Here is a 23,443-nt window from a genome sequence, read left to right as displayed (position 1 = left end):
TTCTGGTAGGGATCAAAGGATTTGACATTTGGCTTAGGTCGTTTTATATAGTCCATTTTACGAGACGTTTTTGAACAGCTGATCGCTTATTTGATGAATGAAATTTTGACAATAGGCGGTATTGTAACGTGTGAAAGTAACAGCAATATCATCAGTGTCGCCGTTTCGTGAAATGGACTATTGAGCTGACCCAAGCCAAACGTCAAATCGACTCATTCTTACCAGAAAGTGAGCCCGTTTGCGGCAGCCAGAATAATGATCATCATAGATGTTAAGAAACACCAACATAATTAACACCTACGAACAATACATAACTTTGTGTTTTGGAATCCTAACGATATTTTACTCTTCCGATATATCGAAACAAAATATATCGGAAGCAAGTCATATGAAAAACCAAAGGTAAAAAAATGTTTGCCAACATCTTTTATCATTATGATAAACCTTGTGTATTGAATTATTGGTAGAAAATGATACACGAAGCAAAAAAAATCAAATTGAACTTTTACGAACAGCAAAAAGGAGTCGGTTGTTCGATATATCGGAACGTCGTAAAAACATTAGTTCAATTTTCATTCAAATACTGAGAAGCATTCTCTGTCCCAATTGTAATATAATGCCAGAAAGAAGAAAAATATTTCTCCGGAGATTTAATTAGCAAGTTTTCAAGGAAACTTACAGAATTTTTTTATAGAAATTCCTGCAAAGAATGCATCGGAGATTGCTTTTAGAATTGATTCATGTTTTTAAAGGATTAGTTTGCTCTCAAAGTTTAATAAGTGATTATTTAAAGAATTTCTCCAAATAATTCGTAGAGTAATTACTCTTGATTTTTTTACAAATTGATTCCCAGGAATTATTGCAAGATATGTTAAGCAAATCACAAAGAATTTTCGATGTGTGTGTTCAAAGATTCTTTCGAGAATTCGGTTTTAAATTCTTCTACAGTTTATAATTTTTTTCAGTGGTTCCATAAATTCTTTTTGTAACTTCATCCTTTCGAGAAATTTCTCTAAGACTTAGTCGAAAAATTCCTTCAGGAAAAAAATGTGAAATTCAAACAGAAATTTGAGCAGAGAATTTTGAATATTTTGATAATCTAATTACATGTTGTTCGTATGTTTCCAATATTTTTATTTTTAAATAACAACGTGGGCAGGCGCATATCAGTCAAGTTGCCGATTTCTACGGTTTGGTTTCAGACTCGTTACCGGCCGAAGAGGCGGCAGAAGTCTGCAGCCCAGGACCATCGACCTCAACAAAAAACCGTAACAACGTGGAATGAGGAACAAACACGTTTTCTCTTGAACCAATACATCCTACATATTGATAAAGTTGGCCCTCTGAAGAAATTCAAAAATAAAAAGGAGATGTGGGAAAACATTTCCCAAGAGATATTTGAGAATCTTGGTGTCCGTTTTTCCGCCTTGCAAGTGGAAAACAGATTTAAAAAACGTGTCGAAGAAAAATAAAAACATAGTGAAAAATAATCGCACGTCTGGATCGACAATTTTAACCTCGCCATATGACAATGAAATGCGACAAATCGCAGCAATTGACGACTCCATTGAACCGGAAGTAATTATGACACCAACCTTTATAAGACGAAAAAGGCCAGCAATTTCGGAACCTGCTATGTCGGCTAGCGAGGATATTGCATCGGATTCTGAAACAGCAACACCTACACCAGCGAAGAAAAAAGCGAATAAGCATACTGATGTAACTATCCAAATAATGGAGGAGTATAGAGCTGAATGTGACAGAAAAGAAGACAGAAGAGCTGAAAGAGCAAGGCAGCACAAGGAAAAAATGGAGAAACTGGATCGTTTAAATAATATACTGGAGGAACTAGTAAAGAAAATTCCATCACAAACAGAAAGACTCACTCGCAATAAAAATACATAATCTCATTATCAGTTCTTGCTATGATTTTTCTCTCCGAACAAACTTATAAGGGCCCATACACAGATTTCATTACACTAAAGAGGGTTGTTGGGTTTCCTGAAAATGTTACAGCTCATGAAATATATTCATACAAAATGCGTTTCGAGGGGGTGGGAGGGTGTTGAAAAAGGTCATGCTTGCCGTTATGAAATTTAAGAATGAACCCTAAGGATACCCTTCTCTTTCATTCTCAAAAGCAATAATTGGGTTTTCTGCAAGTGAATTGAGGTAAAATATCTCGGTTTCGTATAGCGAAATGACGAAACTCGACTTGAATAAGGACGCTATACAAAATCGAGATCGCTTACCTCACGCCACTTGTAGAATGAAAAATATTGATTCATTTTTTAGACTTCTGTGTTCGATTTATGAATAAATGTAGAAAATAGCTAATCGGCATTTATAAAGGTTTGCAAGTCCTTGTTAAGCCTAATTCAACTCACTCACGCACGTTCGTAGCCTCAAAGTTGCAACTCAACTCAAAACCAAGCATTTACGCGCATTGATCCAAGGAGTGTAGTTTCGATTCACTATTTTCCTTCTGCTTTCAGTGAGTTCTGATTGAGAAATATTTACCTAGGGAATACCCTAAAAAAATCCAAAATTCTCTTCCTGGATTTCCTTTAAACATTTTTCTATCAATTCAAGTTTTCCGTTGATTTTCCACTAGTCACTGTAGCAGATCCTCCAGAGACTCATACAGGAAAATCTCCAACTCCAAAGTTTTTAATTGCATTTGTTAAAGAGTTTTCCATGAAACATTACAATAATTTTTTCAAGAAGTTCCTACACCAATTTTTCAATTATATCTCTATCCATTTCCATATAAATTCATCAACAGTTTACCAAAAAAAGGCTCCAGAATTCTTACAAGAAATCAATTTAGAACTTTCTTTTATAGAGGAACTTAATAAATTTGACCAATCATTTTGTTCATCCAGAAATTTATCTAGAAATTTCTACAACTTTTCATCCACTAATTAGTCCTTTAGATCTTCCGATAATGTTCTTGGGGAAATTTTCAAGTAAAATTCTTTATTTGAGGTTTCACACTAGCAAATACTACAGCAATTTTTACGATATTTTTTACACAAAATCCTTGAGGGACATTTTTTTCTTTGCTTTCTTTGAGAACACGGACCTAGTTGATCCATCTGTCATCCTTCAAAGAATCCGTTCAATGTTTTCAAAGAATGCCAACTGAAAATATAGCAGAATTTTATCCAGGGATTCCATTGATTATTTTTTTCATTCATTGTCTTACAAATTAATCTACAAAAATCTCCAAGACTTCCTCTGAAATTAGGAAGTTTTTCAGAGATTTTCGCATTGATCATGATCTTTATCATGAATTTCTACAGCACTTTCATCAGATATTATTACAGGACTCATTATAGCGATACTTTCAGGAGTTTTAAAGGATTTCTTCAATAATGTCTTAATAATGTCCTTGATAATTTCCTGGCAAATATTCTAGGTAGCTTCTTAGGGAAACTTTCTTGGAAAAGTTTTTAGGAAGAATTTCTGAGTCAGGAGAAATCTTTGGAGTAACTTTAAATGCATCCTTAGATAAATTCTTGGTTTGAATCATTGAAAAACTGAACGACAATTCTGTATGAAATCCTAAGGAATAAGTGGATACATCTTTAAAGAAATCATTGCTTGAGTTTTGGTAAAAACGTACTGAACGAAAATTATGGACAAGCGAAATCGATAATAAAACCAGAATAAACACGTACCATTCAGTGAAAGGGATTTGCCGAGTGGATTCTGTGAACATTGCGTCATCGTTGGCAGCCAGCCTACTGGTCCTTCGGAAGTTTTCATTGTTGGCGTTGTGGCCAACAAAAACCTTGATTTGATTGATATTTATTTTTGTTTTCGCAACAGACATGAGATATTTTTTGAGTAGGTTAAGTAGTAGGTGAAACGAAATTATATTAAAAGCGGGTATGTTCGGATCTCTGATCTTCTTAGTTCAAATATGTTGGACAATGGATTACTATCGTTTGATGAAAAGAATATATTGATCTTCTATTGTAATAAACCTTCTGCTATTTCATTTCTTTTAATTTCCCCCAATCGACGCAAAGCAGCATTTCGTGTGTTTTGGGTCCCGGTTGTACCAACCAAAGACGCTTGGACATCATTAACCATTCTGGTATCATCATCTTCTTCATCGTCATATATGTCATTGTGTTCAATGCAAATATTGTGAAGTGTACAGCATGCTATAACAAACTTGCACATTCTCTCAACATGGAAAAAGTCTAACCTTGTTAGCTGACGAAATCTTCCTTTTAAAAACTGAGAAACTGTTTTCTATTTTCACACGTGTTTGGCTATGTTTTAGATTATAGTTTCTTTCCTTGTGCGATAGGTTACCATAATCTTTGAATGGTGTAAGTAAATATTCGCGCAACGGATAAGCAGCATCACCAAGAAGATGATATTTACCATGACAAATCCCAGATATCTCCTCGCTGATTGGTGACAGAGAAAAAACCCTTGAATCATGTATTCTGCTGGGAGAGCCAACACAGACATCTAAAAATCTTCTGTTCACGTCACATATTCCCTGAAGCGTCATTGAGAGCAAATCGTGGCGATTAACATACGTCGAACGTATTTTATTAGCGGGCTTTCTAATATAGATGTAACTGCCGTCAATACATCCGATTACGTTAGGAAACCCAGCAATCTGCAGAATTTTATAAAACAATATTAGCCAGTTACATAAAGTTTATCTTATATCATACTTACACCTCGGAAATCAGATGCGATTTTTTCTTTTTCATGTTCTGATTCCGGGAATCGTATTACAGATTTTGACAAATCGTAAAAGAAATCCAGAACATAATTGAGGGATTTATAAAAAGACGATTCTGACAAATTGAACAGGTTACTGATTTCTCGATACGAATTTTTGTTTGCACTAAACCTGAAATAATACATATATGTGTATCAATTGTGAATAAAGATAAGATGGTCAGGATTATTCTGCAAGTCGGATGAGTCAAGGCAAGTCACTCACATCTCGAGTGACGTGAGACGACTAATTGGGCTTAATCTACGAGTGGCATGAGGTGAAATTCAGGTCTCATACAGCGAGGTGACAATACTCGACTCGAATGAAGTGAGACCTGATTTGATTTATATGACGAGTCACTACATTCGAGTCGTGTCATGTAACCACACTATACGAGACCGACATCTCTCACTTTACGCCTCTCGTAGTATAAGTCCAAATGTTAATTCAAATTTCACCTCATTCGACTCGCCTTACCTCATCTGAGTTGGAGAATAAACCCACGTGTGTCAAGCTGTCATGGCAAGATCAAGAACAAAATTCAATATTATATACGCCCTTATTCTAGAACACTCTTGATATAATTATATATCTATAAGCTGCTCTTTTCGCTCTTTTGATCTTGATAATCAAATACTTTTCGGTTGACATGCTCACCATATGAAAGCATACATCTGCTCCTTTGCAGGAACATTCCTACGTCCTCTACCAGTGTTTGAATGGTAAAATCCAGATTGCGCAAATCTCTCCAGAATCATTTCAGCTGTTGCTTTTTTCAGCCGGAAGTTTCGTCTAAACTAGAATGAAAATGATATTTGTACTTAAATTATATGAATAAATAAATGCATATACTACCTCTTCATCCGTGTACTTCTCCACCACGTCGTTCACAAAATTACCCACACGTTTCCGTTTAATCCTCGTTTTTTCCGAAATAACTGATAAGAACAAATTTTCAAAATCCGAGTCAGAATCTGATTCAGATTCTGATTCTAATAATTCGACTGCAGAAGCAGCTAGCGTAACCGCAAGTGCAATATTTTGCATTATGGATTGTATTTTGGTTTGCACCGAAAACTGATGTTGTTGTTCCAATCTTGACAGTTCGAATGCAGTTGTATTGGTGAACTAGGTCCAACCTGAGCGAATAAAAAAACGTTTTGACAGCAGTTAGGTTGGAACTAGTGCGAACCTAGGTTGGAACTGAACAAAAACATTATTTGATTGATGATTCCCAAGTCATGTAAAATAGATATTTATTTTAATTCCGAAGGGTAGAAAAACTGATTGAAGGTATCCCACATAACTGTCAAGCAAATCTTCGTCTCCGTACTCAAGCATGGTGAAATAGAAATCTGTCGATTTATCATAATCAAGCCGCATCCGACATCCGGCAAATCAGACAGAAAATTCTCACCCCAAGCAAACCGGAACCTGGCAGCACACCATTTACGAGTTCAATTAGTCGCTTGGATGTCTTATGGGCCGGGTCACAATCGTACAGTTAGTGGGAAGACGTCAGTTAGTGGACTACTTGTCACATCGGCCCTACCGGCGAGCACTGAGCCAGTGTATATTCTTGGAACGAATTCCATCTGAAATTATAACCCTATGTCTCAGCCTCAAACATCATATATTCATGATCTATATGCTTATGAATAATTGATGAGCTGTGTGTCTTCTTGTCCACACCATGACCCCACATAGTTCCCAGTTGACCAGCAGTACAGTACGCAGAAGAAACGTCTCCAAGTCCACCCGGGTTTTCGATAAAGGATTGAACTTTGCAGTAGCAGGTGTTCCCAAACAGCACAAGCTTTGTGTATATTTTTTCATTTGAAACAATAAAATTCGTTTCAACAGTTCGCAAAGTAATTATTGACAATTCAATGTTAATGTAATATCTTCAACTTGTTTGGAATTAAAAAAAAAATATTAATACCGACGAGCTGTTTAATTATCTAACTTGACCATTACCTTGAACTTGATCGGCCACCCTTGCTGATGTTTCTTCTATTTTTAGGCAACAATGGCGCCTGCCACGTCAGATACCTACCCACCTTACCTAGACTTGATGGCTACAACGTAGCGTCACGCCATTGCCGGGTATATTGTAGAGCTCCATCTTCGTCGGTCTTGGGCAAAACTTCTCCAGTTGCCCCGAACGTTTAGGGTCGCCAGGTCCTCTTCCACTGCGTACAGCCAGTGTATTCGTGGTCTTCCCCGAGGCCGCCAACCTTTACATGGTTCCCTGCTGAATATTATTTTCGCAATTCTTTCTTCCGACATTCGCACTAAGTGACCAGCGCACTGAAGTCCGCCGTATTTTACACGCTTGATAATATTCGAATCTTTGTACATTTGATATAACTCGTGATTCATGCGTCTGCGCCATACACCCAAGCATGGGAAAATTCACTCACTCACCCGAACGCTACCGATAAAATATCTGCAAAGTATCTGCTGCCACCGAATGTTCAATGACTGCCGAGCGCTACCAGGGTGAGCGCAATCCCGACGAATCGTTAACGATTGAGATAAACCGAAAATGAGAAGATAAGGACTGTTCATTTTATAAAGTGGACACTTTGTTTATGCTATATCTTTTTTATTTATTGATAAAATCGTAATCGGTTTTCTGGGTATCGTTGACCTATTATTCTAAAATGCTATAAAAATATAAAATCTTTGAAAATGCTTTTGGTTTAAGAGCTAAATAGTTTTTCCAAAAACTCTTAAAAAAAACTGTCCGTCAAAGTTTAACATTATTTTTTCGCAAAACAAAAATCCTTATTTTTATGAACAAATTGTATGTTTGTATCCTTTACTATACTACTAAAGGTAAAGCTTTAAAAATATCAATTATATTCCACCATTCAATGACATTAGGTAACTTTAGTGATTTACCCATTTATGGCCAAATTTGCTGATACACCATCCTTTCACTCCCAGCAAAAGAGAACAGTAAAAAGCGTGTTCAAAACTAGTTTGGATTACTGAAGAAACTATATTAGTATAAACGAAAGCTAAATCGTGAGATTAAACCGCAGTCTCAACTATGAATTTTACTGTTTATGGTAGTTTTACTAAAAAGTCTCATACTTTTAAAATCATGTACGCATATTTATCGATCTACAGCAAATTGTAAACATTTTTTCCGAATTTTTCAATTGGTAATCTCAGAATAACATATTATGAAAATAATATGTGGAAAATAAAATCGATTTTATTACAGCAGTGTTGCCAATTTTGATGATTGTCAATGTACTTTGATAGGTCTTCTAAGAATAAAGCAATTGTGTTTCTGTTGTGCTTTGAATGTGACGTGGGGAATTACTAAGTAACTCTATGAAGGCGTAAGTTATTTTTCATATTAATACTATACTAGGACTTCCGTCAGGACGTACTTTTACACAAAAAATTCTACTCATATCAATTCCCATCAAATTTAAAAAAAAAATCTTTAAAAAAATATACGGGAAAATTGATTTTATTATATCTGTAAAATTGTTGCTCCAAAAATAACTTGATTTTTTCCATCAGGCTTCTGATTGATGATGCTTTCGAAGAACAAAATAGAAAATATAAATTATCGAATTTTCCAGCCAATTTCTTACAATCATTGATTTTGATAACCTCAAAAAATCGACCGATCTAATCGTTGTTCCATATTCGTGTGAAATTTAATTATTTCGGAAAATTATTATTATCACAACATTGTACAATACTAGTCGAACGATGTGCAAAAAACCGATTGAAATTTCATTGATTAATAAGAAAGATACAGCATTCACAAGGTGTCCACTTTATAAAATGAACAGTCCTTATACGGAGCGGAGAGAGCACCTTCTTCTTCTTCTTCTTTCTGGCGTTACGTCCCAACTGGGACAAAGCCTGCTTCTCAGCTTAGTGTTCTTATGAGCACTTCCACAGTTATTAACTGAGAGTTATTAAAGAGCACCTATCCTCTCTTAAATTGGAGACACGAAAGAACGCGTTCGCCATTCGATCACTGAAAGCTTCCTGCGAAATGTACAGATTTTGCGTTCACTGAAACATTTCGCCTTGTGTATTACCAGTCAGTGAACGCTCTTCAGCTCTCAAATACGAATGCCACTCGTGCGGAATCGGAATGTAAAGAATCGTTCGCTACAGCAATCGGATGCCTTCGACACAAGGAGTCAGTAGTGAATCATTCTGTTTCCGTTTTTGTCTAACTTGTCGCTCGGCGAACAAGAAGAAAGCGCATTGGAAATTGAAACACTCAGCTTGGTCGGAGAAACGGCAATCTCGCTCTTGACCGCTTGTGGATGTGAGCGAGAGAAATGCAATATTCGAGTGAATGTTTCCCATGCTTGCATACACCATTTTCGAGTTTCCCACCGAGTATTGTCCGCAGCACTTAACGTTCGAAAACACCGAGAGCTTTCCGGTCTGCCTCTTTCAACCTCCACGCTTCGTGCCCGTAGAGAGCCACCGGAAGAATCAATGTTTTATACAGGGCGAATTTTGTTTCCGTTTGCAAGCTGCGGGACCTAAGTAAATAAATAAATAAATAAAATATGTTGGTTACGTAGTCCGTAAAAAACCCTATTCGCAGCCTCAACACGTCTTTTCACTTTTTTCCAAGGTAAACAAATTCTTCAACAACTTCAAACACATCCCCATCAAACACTACCTCAGCACCTACACCACCAAATCTGACTCTATCTTTACCTGCAACCATGTACTTCGTTTTGGTAGAATTAATGGTCAGGCCTATTCTCGCTGTCTTTTTCTTCAGAGTTACGAATGCCTCTTTCAGGTTTATATTATCCGCAAAGCCAAGGAGCATGTGTGACCTTGTGATAATAGTGCCATTTCTCTCCACGCCAGCACCCTCGAGTGCAATGTTGAACAGTAAATTCGAAAGTGCGTCTCCCTGCTTCAGCCCGTCTAACGTAACGAACGAGGTTGACACCTTGTCTGCCATCCGAACACTTGATTTCGAACCATCCAGCGTAGCACGTATCAGCCTAATTAGTTTCGCCGAAAAACCATGTTAAGATATTATCTGCCACAGCTCATTTTTCACTGAGTCGTTCGCCGCCTTGAAATCAATAAACAGATGGTGAGTCTGCAAGTTATACTCCCGGAATTTATCTAGGATCATTCGCAATATAAAAATCTGGTCCGTTGTCGAACGGCCCTCAAGAAAACCAACTTGGTATTCGCCAACGAAGGACTCCTCGAGCGGTCTCAGTCTGTTAAACAGGATACGCGACAGAGATTTGTACACCGAATTCAGCAGGGTAATTCCTGTGTAATTAGCATACTCCAGTCTTTGCCCTTTCTTGTAGATTGGGCGTATGAGGCCATCCAACCAGCTGTCCTCCCATACCTTCAGAAGTTCTCGGTGGATCGACTGATAAAGCTGCTCACTTCCGTGCTTGAGAAGCTCTTCCGGGATCTCGTGCTTCCCAGCAGCCTTTCAGTTCTTCAGCTCGCTGATAGCCTTTTTAACCTCTCCTATGGTCGGTGGGTCCACAGCTTGATCGTCATCATCAATGTTCATCCTGTTCCTCCCTACATTTCCATTTTCATCGTTCAACAATTGCTGAAAGTGCTCCTTCTTGGCAGCCACCGCCGTTTTATCGGTCAGCAAATTCCCTTCTCAATCATTGCACATGGCGGGCACTGGTACGTTATTGTGCCACGCACCATTGACCGTTGCATAAAATCTCCGCATATCGTTCCGGTTCATGCTTTCTTGAACTTCAGCTACCTACCACGTTTTCTTCGTGCTGCCTTTTCTTTCTGCGGTAGATTCGCTTTTCTTCGGCTCTCGCTGCTCTATACCGCTCTCTGTTCTGTCGGGTACCGGCCACAAGCATACGGCAAGAATTCATGTCTGTCACTCTCTGGCACTCTTCATCGAACCAGTCGTTTCGTCTTCGTCATTGACCAGTGCCAATCACTTCCCGCGCCGCTGTGGTCACAGCTTCGTGGATAGGGTCCCACAGGCTGTCAACGTCTCCAACTGCTCGTCTAGCGTTGTCTATTGAAGCGCAGCGTTCTGTCTGTTCTGGAACTCGTGACGCTGGATAACCGCGCCCGAATTTTAGCTGTAACGAGATAATGGTCCGAGTTGATAATTAAAGCCTCGGAAGGACCTGACATCCATGATATCTGAGAAATGTCACCCATCAACTAGCACGTGGTCTATTTGGGAGCAGGCGTTGCCACTCGAGTGTCGTCAGGTGTGTTTGCGGATATTCTTTCGAGCGAAGTAGGTACTGCCATCCCTCTAGCAGCAGCAAAGGTTACTAGCCGCAGACCATTATCATTGGTAACGGAATGGAGGCATTCCATTCCAATGACGGGTCGGAAGAAATCTTCTTTCCCGATCTGCGCATTTGCATCACCGATGACTATCTAGACATCTTGTTTTGGGCACTCTGCGTAGGTCTTATCCGAGCTCTCATAGAACTCATCCTTCATGTCTTCTTCTTCTTTCTGGCGTTACGTCCCCACTGGGACAGAGCCTGCTTCTCAGCTTAGTGTTCTTATGAGCACTTCCACAGTTATTAACTGAGAGCTTACTATGCCAATGACCATTTTTGCATGCGTATATCGTGTGGCAGGTACGAAGATACTCTATGCCCTGGGAAGTCGAGAAAATTTCCAACCCGAAAAGATCCTCGACCGGTGGATTCGAACCCACGACCCTCAGCTTGATCTTGCTGAATAACTGCGCGTTTACCGCTACGGCTATCTGGGCCCCTTCATGTCATCGGGCTAATTGTTCGTTAGCGCATATATGCTCATCAGGCTGTAGCTGAAGATTCGCTTCATCTGCTTCCCAATGAATATGAAGCCAACTCCATGTTCTGCTCTGTCGCCACCGCTGTAGTAGATGTGGTACTTGAATGAAGTGTTGGCGATGGGGTTCCTTGGTCGGAATCCACGTTCTCCGGTTTTCGGCCAGCGTATTTCCTGAATAGCTGCCACGTTCACGCCGATATTCACGGGCCAGGAGCGCAACTTGCGCGGGTTCATTGAAAGTTCTCACGTTCCAAGATCCATCTTTCCAATCGTTGTCCTTTATTCGTTGCCGGGTCTGTTGCCGTAAAATCAATCCGTTTGCTCTATTTTTTGCCTTTCTTGGTTGGTGAAGAATCTTTGATAGGTCACCTAACCAGGGTTGCGCTACCTACATCGTGTCTGTCCGTTTGTTCTTTATATGATGACCACGGTCATAGCCATCACAACCATCCACTTTTATCAGGGCTTTGGACCTGTAGTTCTGGTTCTCAATAGTTTCAAGTTCTTTCGGAAATGCTACTACGTGTGAGCCGTCATACGCTAGCGGTGTTCCACGTCAGCCACGTCAGAATGCAGGCCAATTAGGGGAAGGGGAGAAATTGAAAAACTGGCTCCCACTGTAGACCGGATATACCCCTACATCTACACCAGTTCATGCGGGAAGGTGTAGGGCTGGTATAATTGTATGGCAGCTGGTATAACATAATATACCAGTGGTATATGTAAAAACTGGTGTTCCTCAAGGCAGCATTTTTGGACCATACAATATTTTCACATAGTTACCTGAGTTACCTAAGGGAAGTCAAAAATCTTTGTTTGCGGATGATACTGGCCTCTCCGCCAAAGGACGAAGCCTGCGTGTCATATGTAGTAGATTGCAAAAAGTTTGGACTTTTTGTCTTCATACTTGCAAAAATTTAAGATTTCTAATAATGCTTCCAAAATTCAACTAATAATAGTCACCGACCAAAATCACTTTATTTAAAACGTTCAAGTAGACATGTTGTGACGATAAGAGGTTTTCTAGGGCTCATGCTAGAATTTTTTTTTTTTTTTTTAATTACTTTGAGGGCATTTAAGCCAAATGTAACAAATATATGGTATGTCGGTATCTACTAACTAACAGAAAATCGAAACTTTGTCTGAGTAACAAGCTCGTGATCTTCAAACTATATTTTAGGCTAGCCAATTTGGATGCTAAATGCATTAAAACAAATCCTGTCTTTCAATATGTCTGACGATTTGTGAATGACGTACGTTTGAACACATCTGTCCAAAGGACATTTTCCTACATGGGATTGTATACATGAATGGATTATTAATCGCATCTGTTGGCTTCTCAACAGACACCAACCTATCGTCTGGAAAGACAGCGGCCGTTGTCAGCTAACAGCAACGGGCTCTATTCTATCCTCGACGATGATGACGGTAATGAAGATGTAAACGTGTAATAAAGAGAGACGATCAATCAAATTCCTGGAGTTTTCTCCTGTGCCGCATCTCTCACTTCTCACTTAGATATGTGCCTATTTGTGTGTTAAGCTAAAAGATGGCATGTTAAAGGTTATCGTTACGGCTACAGCAACGACAACACCGAAGACGGTGCGTAATGATTTATCTCTGCTTTGTTTCAGTGGACGAAGGATGACTTTGGATTGGGAACTCACCGGAATCTGAGTGGATTCGAGCGTTACTCGATGGTGGGCAGCGACGAGGAAGGAGATTTTTCCTTGGACATTTTTCCGGTTATGCTTGACGACGACGCCAAGTACCAATGTCAGGTTGGACCGGGGAAATTTGGTAAGTCGGACTAGTACTGAGCACTGATTGGAGGAAATTAAACCTCTTTGTTCATCTGGATAGGAACTCCTGGGATTAGATCGCGCTTTGCAACTCTGATGGTGCTGGTTCCACCTGAGCCACCGAAAATAGTACAAGGCGATTTTATGGTTACGACTGAGGATCGAGAGATTGAGCTAGAATGCGTTTCGATTGGAGGAAGGCCAGCAGCAGAGGTAATGATAGCACTGATATTTCAATCAAACTATATTTACAATGTAGCTATAAAGGCTACATCATCATTTTAGTCTTCAGCATAAATTTTTCTGGCTGGCAACTCATATTTACCTAGATTTAACATTCCCAGTGCTAATTTATTTTAATGGCTTAGGGTCTTTTAAAAATGGATATTCTCCGTCTTCCTTAGCCGAGTGGTTAGAGTCCGCGGCTACAAAGCAAAGCCATGCTGAAAGTGTGTGGGTCCGATTCCCAGTCGGTCCAGGATCTTTTCGTAATGGAAATTTCCTTGACTTCCCTGGGCATAGAGTATCATCGTACCTGCCACACAATATACGAATGCAAAAATGGCTACTAAGGCAAAGAAAGCTCTCAGTTAATAACTGTAGAAGTGCTCATAAGAACACTAAGCTGAGTAGCCGAAGAAGAATTCTCCGTCCTTAGGCACATTATCTTTTTTTAGTTTCATATAAAACTATTAGTATAATAAATCTAAATATCCACAAACATTTTAAACTCACCTACTACAGATCACGTGGATCGATGGCCTGGGGAACGTGCTGGTGAAAGGAATCGAGTACATGAAGGAGGCGTTACCGGACGCACGTCGTTTTACGGCCAAATCAATTTTGAAACTGACGCCCAAAAAGGAACACCATAACACCATCTTCACCTGTCAGGCACAAAATACCGCTGACCGTACGTATCGTTCAGCTAGGCTAAAGCTAGAAGTTAAATATGCACCGAAAGTGAGCGTCAAGATAATTAGCGGCGACAGGATTGTGGAAGGCACAGACGTTCGGTTTCGCTGTCATGCAGATGCCAACCCACCGGAGGTATCCTACAAGTGGTACATAGGACACGAGATGGTGAACGGAAACTTCTCCACGGAATTGGTAAGAGTAATACTGATGTGATCTAAGGGTGTGCGATATATCAAATGATTCCGCAAAATACCGTTTCAAGCGATTTTTAACCTATCAGCTCCACTTTCAATTCTTTACAGGGCGATTGGAATATATATGAAACATTTATTTGCAATTTGCAAACAAAACTTTATATTTATAATTTCCTCGAAACATAAACTAATTCCATTGTTATAGCAAGAGGCGTTGCAATACCAAAATGTGAAGTAAAATTCGAATCCGCGATTATAAACATAGCTAGCTTAGCTTAGCTTAGACTGACTACACATATCAATGGTTGCTATTCCGTGATTGACCGAAGTCAGTGAAAATGCACAAAGAATCAACTAGAAGTTTGACTGGGATTGGCCATAATCTTCTTCAGTGTGCATAATTCAGTGCCTCTATTTATACAGGGTCAATAACGGCGCCGGCCACGTCCTTGCAGTCAGGTGGGATTGAGGGAAGGAATGTTAGTGTGTAACCTTTGCTATTTGGAGACCGTGTTTGCCTCTGCATCTCCACAAAGGTTACTGGGAGGGATGTTTGTTAATGGGGAGGATCGTTGGGTCACAGGATTCACTTTGATAAGCAATTAGACCATGATAAATAATTATTTGTGAGATATAAACATGATTATGCCGACACTTGGGGTGACGAACCATTCAAAGTTTGTTGAACAAATACCTAAATGAAACATTCCTAACACTCCTATTCTTATGCCGACACTTACAGTGACGAACCATCCAAAGTTTGTTGAATAAAGTGAACCTTTCGGAAGTCTACACTTGTAGTGTCCAACCATTCAAAGTTTTTTTATTACAAAAATAAAGGTAAAAAGAAAGGGGTGTTTTGCATAGCATAGCATAGCATAGCATAAACTGACTGTACATGTCAATGGTTGCTACTCCGTGATTGATCGGAACTGGTAAGAATTGCACTACGATCCAAATGAATAAGGGATGGGAGTTTCCGCTTACTCTCGAAGTGCAATTTTAGCAGATCTAATATTATTGATCAATAACGGCGCCGGCCAAGTCCTTACAGTCAGTTGGGATGGGGAAGGAATGTTAGGGTGTAATGATTGTTGCTTCTAGAGACCGAGAATACCTCTGCATCTCCACAATCACCACGGGAAGGGTGTTTATTAGTGAGGAAGGAAAAGATCTGGGAGTCACCTCTGGTCGGGTGATGCGATCCATGGACAAGGGGGAAATATACGACTTGTATTTAAAGCTAGTTTTGTATTTTTGTCTCGAGAAGTTTTTGGAAAAATTACGTCAACATCTATAATGTCGAACAATTCAAAAGACGTTTTTATTAATGACGAAAACTGAAAATTACATGTATATATTTTAACTTATATGAAACAGGAATAATGCCGACACTTGTAGTGACGAACCATACATAGTTTGTTTGAAAATTACATATGAGTATTACTGTGCATTTTGTCTCGATATGGTAGAAGTTTTAGAAAATACGTCAACATTCACAATGTCGAACAATTCAAAGGATAATTTTTAATAATGTCAAAAAGAGAAAAATATATGTATATTCAAATTGTATAAGAAAAAAGCATAATGCCGACACCTATAGTGACAAACCATACAAAGTTTGTTTTAATATTACATAAAAGTTACGCTTTCAAGAAAATATGTGTTATCATAAGCATGAAACGAACTCACCAGTTGGCCATCCATTCTCGACTGAACACAAAACTGACACTGACAGCAAAACTTCTTGGCGTCCCGAAATAAACCGTCTTGCTTGGGCCTTCCCAAATACGTACCCAGCAAGACGCTCCAAAACAAAGGGAAAAAAAAAAAAAAAAATCTCCGGCGACGAAAACACGCGCGAAACCGTCAACAAACTCTATCGGACGACGCAAAACCGAACCGTCCTGCTTGGGCTTCTCGAAAGCACTACCCAGCAAGACGCTCCAAAACAGGGGGAAAAAATTCTCCGGCAACGAAAACGCGCGAATCCGTCAGCTAAATCAATCGGACGACGCAAAACCGAACTGTCCTGCTTGGGCTTCACAAAGCACTACCCAGCAAGACGCTCCAAAACAGGGGGAAAAAAATTCTCCGGCAACGAAAACGCGCGAATCCGTCAGCTAAATCAAATCGGACGACGCAAAACCGAACTGTCCTGCTTGGGCTTCACAAAGCACTACCCAGCAAGACGCTCCAAAACAGGGGGAAAAAAATTCTCCGGCAACGAAAACGCGCGAATCCGTCAGCTAAATCAATCGGACGACGCAAAAACCGAACTGTCCTGCTTGGGCTTCACAAAGCACTACCCAGCAAGACGCTCCCAAAACAGGGGGAAAAAAATTCTCCGGCAACGAAAACGCGCGAATCCGTCAGCTAAATCAATCGGACGACCGCAAAACCGAACTGTCCTGCTTGGGCTTCACAAAGCACTACCCAGCAAGACGCTCCAAAACAGGGGGAAAAAAATTCTCCGGCAACGAAAACGCGCGAATCCGTCAGCTAAATCAATCGGACGACGCAAAACCGAACTGTCCTGCTTGGGCTTCACAAAGCACTACCCAGCAAGACGCTCCAAAACAGGGGGAAAAAAAATTCTCCGGCAACGAAAACGCGCGAATCCGTCAGCTAAATCAATCGGACGACGCAAAACCGAACTGTCCTGCTTGGGCTTCTCGAAGCACTACCCAGGCAAGACGCTCCAAAACAGGAGGGAAAAAATTCTCCGGCAACGAAAACGCGCGAATCCGTCAGCTAAATCAATCGGACGACGCAAAACCGAACTGTCCTGCTTGGGCTTCACAAAGCACTACCCAGCAAGACGCTCCAAAACAGGGGGAAAAAAAATTCTCCGGCAACGAAAACGCGCGAATCCGTCAGCTAAATCAATCGGACGACGCCAAAACCGAACTGTCCTGCTTGGGCTTCACAAAGCACTACCTCGAATCCGCGATTATAAACATAGATCTTAAAACTCTTGATCCGTCTTAAAAAACGCGAGGTGAATGCATTTTCAACGCACTCGTGATCCTGCTATGAAAATTATATGGCAGGATCAGCCAAAGAAAGAAAGTATTAAAAACGTTTTACTTACTTTTATCGTTTCATTTCGTATCGCAATATCGTATACTCTTGGTGCAAGTATCCTAACCCAAACAATTCATTGCAATTTTCCAAATATCTCCCTCGCAGGTTATATCGAACATTTCCAAAAAAGTTTCACAATGCTATTGTCGAGTGTGAGGCACGGAATGTTGGGGAAAAGTGAAGAAAGCGAAACACTCAATGTGCACTACAGGCCTACCTTTCGCACCTTGCCGAAATCCGTCGAGGCTGACCTAAATATGGTGGTGACTTTGTCCTGCGATATTGATAGTAATCCCGTGGCGGATATTGTTTGGATTCACGATGAAACCGGTCGTGCTGTATCCTCGCTAGCCAACCTTACCATTACGGTGACCCATGAAAACGGCCGGTCGGTATCTGTGCAAAGCTTCTGTTCTTGGTTTCCCAGAGATAGAAACGGAAGCGACCGTCTATCTCAAGGGACCACCCAGTATCATCTCACCTCGGCAGCAGTTTGGAACGATTACCGACACCGGTCAACTGGAGTGTGAAGCGTTTTCCATTCCACAGGCGAAACATATCATCTGGCTTGCACAATGGTCACGAAAATTAACACTAGCCACGAAACAGGCTACAGCATCGTAGAGAGTGTGCTGCCGGAAGGTGTCAAGTCAACGTTAATCATCTACAACAGCCAGCAGGAGCACTTTGGTGGCTACAATTGCACCGTCATAAATGATTACGGGATCGACTTTGTGGAAATTGATTTCGTTTCGAAAGGTAGGTAATTGCTCTGTGGTTCGAAACTTTCGATGTGCATGTGTTTGATTGAATGTGAGAATGAAGAATGGTAGCTGAACGTGTGCAATCAATAGTTGTTGTAACTTTTGTGAAATCATTAATTAAACCCAAGATGAAAAAGAATATCAGGTTTTGGATAATTCGTTGAAGTGTATTGCATTAAGATTATTTTTATGGCCTAATCTAATACGCATTCCTCAAATATAGTTCCTATTTCGAGCTTAAATTGAAGTATGTTTTATTTAATATCTCTCAAATAAGGCTTGAATTTTCAAATAAGGATAACAGAACGATTCTCGCTGAAATCAGGTCTCAATCGGTACATATCGTTATTATTCAAGTGTGTTGTCAATGTTCGCTCATATTGGTGAACCCATTATAAGCATGTAACCTAAACAATTTACAAAAAGAATCTATTTTTGTAAATTTCACTCTCTGAAATCAAATTACATTAGACCTGTTTCTGCTGTATCAACACACAATATTTTGTAATTTTTCAAGAATGTCTTCGGACTAATCAGGAAAACGAGAGAAGACTAATGTGTCATTTTGTATAGTAGATTACATGACGTTTTACAACAGGCTATTTGGTGGCAAGACAAAGTTTGCCGGGAACACTAGTTTGTGGGCTTTTTGCAAATCATTTAGCTTGCTAACTTACGAAAGATTCACGAATTTATTTTGTTTTAGTTTATATAATTTTATGTTACGATGGATAAATTTGCAACCAGACCAATGAAAAGATATTTAAGGATGTGTGGGTGCGTGCGTGCCACACCACCAACGGCCAACTAAAACCAGTCCATGCTTTTTAAGTGGTGAACAGAATGTACATACCCACAGTTATGGATAGCACACAGATATGGATCAGAGATGGATTAAAACGGGAATATCTCATCAGATAGAGTTTCAATAATGCAGAACACATTTTACCTAAGTGAACCATACATCTGTACAGCATCGCAATCAATTATAATATGCTAAAGCGTTTTTTTTTTCTTTATTATAGTGTTTTTCAACTTACAGCTAGTTCAACACTCGTCAGAAGAGGTCAGATAGTACCTCTACAAAAAAGAAGAGGATCCTAAGAGGGTGCCCCTTTCGAGCCCAACCAAGGGGTCTCGCACAAACATAGAGTAAAGCTATTTTAGTTGACTCGCTGGAAGTCGTCCCGTCGTTTCTATACATGCAACAACTATTAAATTGAAATATCCTGATTGAAAATTCGCACCGCATAACTCCCTTTTTGAGAAAATTTGATAACCTAATGGAGTGTAGTCTCCGAGATTGGCGGTGGACATCTGCTAATTTATATTCCCATTCGGAAGCTCGATAAAGCTGCAAAAGCAATATGAAGTTGCTCTTGGCTATTGGCATGGAGTGTTGGATCAGATTTGTTCGTACAGCTTGATAGCTTTTAAAAATCCTATTACAGTTGACACAGTGGCCGCATCGTTTCCGAGGACGCTACGGATACTTCCCGAAATTCCGAACGATCTCCGGGCTTATTTACCGTTTTGTCTCAAATTTTGAACAGACTCATATTCCGAACACTCGCTTTTTGTATGGAGATTTGGTTGAAATGTTTCGCTGAAATATGTCACCAAATAACAAGGAAATGGCAATCAATTGCAATTCAATTTTATCGTCTCCAATATAATTTATATCACGGGAGAAGTGATGATTCTCTAGTTTGAGACCAGTAGAATCAGCTCAGATAAATTTATTTGCGAAATTATTCATTTGAATACGATTTATTCGTGCTGTTCGGAATTTGAATCAAGGTGTTCGGAATATGAGACAGAATCAACACAGTGTTCGGCATTTGAATCAAAATGTTGTTCCATACTTTCCCGTAAAAACAATACTAAAACTAATTAAATCAACATTATTATCAGTACACCCACCAACTAACAGTTAGGCTTTGTGAAGAGATTAAAATTTACACAAATATCAACTAATTTATGCCAATCAGATGCATTTGAAGTCACTGCTGGCCTTAAGTGTTCGGAATATGAGTCAAAACGGAATATTGTGGACATGCACATAAAAAGTGTTCGACCGCGTTCTGAACGCCACAAATAGAGCACATCCGTCTGAAGGGGCCACGTCCATCCATGTTATGTGAAACCCGAGTATGCCCAGTTCTCAAACGGGAGATGACTCGTTGATCGTGGAGAAGAGGGCAGTCAGCCCATTTTTCGGTTGAAATCTTGATTTTCCGTAGATGCAGTGAGTAAGACTGAGCCCATTCAGCACCCCATGCGTTCTTGAAGGTTTTCGAGAAACAGTCGAAGCTTGTTATAACGACATCGCAAGGGACCGTCGTATTAAAGAAATGTCACTATAGAGATCAATTCTACCATTAAAATATTTTTCAAGGGACCTAAAAATGTCGCTACAGAGAGCTTTTGTCGCTATAAAAGTTGTCGTTATAACGAGCTTCGACTGTAAATCTTTTGACGTCGTCGAAAGGAACCGTTTCTTCAAAACGAGGGACCAGAACCGGCAAAGTTATCGGCAGCTACATTTCGGGTATCCCACAATGTCCGGGAATCCATGCGTAGGTTGTATTCGGCAAAGCATTTTCCATCCATTGCATATTTTTACCATCCGTAGAAAACAAGATGTCAAACGTAACTCCCAGAAGCGTTGATTCATAACTGTGGGCATTGAAAACCATACCACAGTTATGAATCAAAGATAAGACGATTCCGAAACAAACGCCAAAACGTATGCCTTCACTAGCACACCATTCGTTTATTTCGCAGATAAATTGCTGTTATAGTGTTTTGATCCATAATATGAGTCGGTTTGATCCATAATATGGATTCTCCTCTCCCTCTGATCCACATCTGTGGGGTGGACATCGTTTGAAATTTCTATTGAAATCGACACTTTTTCGTAAATAATCAGGAATTTAGAGGTGTATTCTCAAAAACAACTATATTCTGCAATGCCAGGAAGGTAATTTGGTTTTGTACAGCGTCACTATGTTTTTTAATCATATTTTGTTCTGAAAAATAATCCGTATTTACTGTGGGGTGACTGTACATAACCCTTGGCCTCAGACCAATCGGATGGGTTCATAACTGGCTAGCTGTCGCCATCCACGCAATCTTTGAAGGGTCTGCAGAACGTCCTCAACTGGATCGACCCATCTTGCTCGCTGCGCACCACATTGTCGGTCGGACTGTTTTTGAGAACCATTTTCACCGGGTTGTTATCCGACATTCTGGTAACATGCCCGGCCCACCGCAGCCTCCAATTTTTGGGAGATGACTCCCTGCAGCTGGTGCAATTCATGGTTAATCCGCCTTTACCACGTTCCGCATTCTATCTGCACTCCGCCGAAGATGGTCCGCAACACCCTCCGTTCGAAAACATCAATGGCGCGTTGATTCTCTACACGTAGCGTCCATGTTTTGCCCATAGAGAAGCACTGGTCTAATCAACGTCTTGTAAATAATGGTTAACATCGTGCGATGGCGAACTTTGCTCGATCAAAGAATTCTGCGGAGTCTAAAGTAGGCATGATTTCCAGCAACAATGCGTTTCTGGATTTCTCTGCTGGTGTCGTTGTCGGCGGTCACCAGTGAGCCCATGTACACGAAATATTCGACCACCTCGATTTTATTCACCGTCAATATGAACTCTAAGTGGGCGTGCCGTTTCCTCTCTTGAGCCCCTCGCTGCCATGTACTTCGTCTTCGACACAATGATCTTCTTCTTTTTCTTCTTTTTCTTCTTCTTTTTGGCATTACCGTCCCCACTGAGCCAGAGCCGGCTTCTCTGCTTAGTGTTCTTATAGCACTTCCACCGTTATTAACTGAAAGCTTTCTTTGCCAAACTTGCCATTTTCGCATTCGTATATTGTGTGACAGATACGATAAAACTCTATGCCCAGAGAAGACAAGGGAAGTTTCATTACTAAAAGATACTGGATCGATCGGGAATCGAAACCCAGGCACCTTCAGTATGGCTTTGCTTTGTAGCCGCGGACTCTAACCACTCGGCTAAGGAAAGCATCTTCGACACATTGATGTTCAGTCCGATTCGCCTAGCTTCAGCCCTTAGTCGGATGTACGTATCCGCCATCGTCTCAAAGTTGCGTGCTACAATATCAGTGTCGTCGGCGAAACCAAGTAGCTGAACGGACTTTCTGAAGATCGTGCCACTCGTGTCTATCCCTGTTTTTCTTATCACACTCTCTAACGCATTGTTGAACCATCACCTTGCCGTAACCCTCTGCGAGATTCGAAGAGACTCGAGAATGTCCCTGGTACTCGGACAACGCACATCACTTGCTCCATCTTCGCCTTTATCAATCTTATCAGTTTGTCTAGGAAACCGTATTCGTGCATAGTCTGCCATAGCTGTTCTCGATCGATTGTATCATAGGGCGATTTAAATTTGATAAAAAAATGATGTGTGGGTACATTGTATTCGCGGCATTTCTGTAACACCTGGTGGATGGAGAATATCTGGTCTGTTGTTGCTCGTTCGCCCATAAATCCTGCCTGATATTGCCCTACGAATTCTCTATCTTGTAGGCGGCGCTCAAAATAGTGATCACACAATAATTACCGCAACCCAACTTGCTTGTCGCCCTTTTTACAGATGGGGCACATGACACATTCCATTCACTCCTCCGGTAATACTTCCTTCTCGTATATATTGGAAATACCCCAGTGTAGCGCTCTTGTCAGTGCATCTCCACCGTATTTAAGCATCTAGCTCGGTAGTTGGTCCACCCCAGCGGCTTAATTGTTTTTCTACCGTCCATTCTCCGGTTCTACGTCTTGGAGATCTGGAGGCGTCTTTCGTCCTCCGCGCGTGGTCCCAATATTACTTCCTTCGCTACTTCACCATTAATGTGCTCATCGTAGTGTTACCGCCCCCTTTCGACCCCTCATGTTTGTTCGTGAAAAGATTTCCGTCACAGTCTCTACACATGTCGGCTTGTGGCACAAAGCCTTTGCGCGAACGATTCAGCTTCTCGTAGAACTTCCGTGTGTCTTTAGCGTGGAAGAGGTTTTCTATCGCTTCGTGATCTCGTTCTTCTTACTGGCGCTTCTTTCTCCGGCAGATCGAGTTTTGTCTGT

General features: G+C 40.5%; 2 protein-coding genes across 2 annotated transcripts in view; one reads left to right on the top strand and one right to left on the bottom strand.

Annotated features, from left to right (window-relative positions):
- The window catches only part of LOC5575881 (irregular chiasm C-roughest protein), a 520,731-nt gene that overhangs the window by 421,062 nt on the left and 76,226 nt on the right, over positions 1 to 23,443 (top strand). The window contains 7 exon segments of the mRNA XM_021847997.1: positions 13,192 to 13,357; positions 13,421 to 13,572; positions 14,104 to 14,486; positions 17,664 to 17,723; positions 17,725 to 17,938; positions 17,940 to 18,140; positions 18,143 to 18,317. Coding sequence (XP_021703689.1) covers positions 13,192 to 13,357; positions 13,421 to 13,572; positions 14,104 to 14,486; positions 17,664 to 17,723; positions 17,725 to 17,938; positions 17,940 to 18,140; positions 18,143 to 18,317 — 1,351 coding nt within the window.
- On the bottom strand, positions 3,981 to 6,294 carry LOC110677160 (putative nuclease HARBI1). Its single transcript, XM_021847989.1, has 4 exons — positions 5,609 to 6,294; positions 5,411 to 5,550; positions 4,708 to 4,885; positions 3,981 to 4,645 (listed from the first exon to the last, which is right to left on the bottom strand). The coding sequence occupies exons 1-4, from the start codon at positions 5,798 to 5,800 to the stop codon at positions 4,199 to 4,201; spliced, it is 957 nt and encodes a 318-aa protein (XP_021703681.1). The 5' UTR covers positions 5,801 to 6,294; the 3' UTR covers positions 3,981 to 4,198.

This window comes from Aedes aegypti, chromosome 1 (assembly GCF_002204515.2).
Source record: "Aedes aegypti strain LVP_AGWG chromosome 1, AaegL5.0 Primary Assembly, whole genome shotgun sequence".
Lineage (NCBI taxonomy): Eukaryota > Metazoa > Arthropoda > Insecta > Diptera > Culicidae > Aedes > Aedes aegypti.
This window is presented reverse-complemented; position numbering and strand designations above follow the sequence as displayed.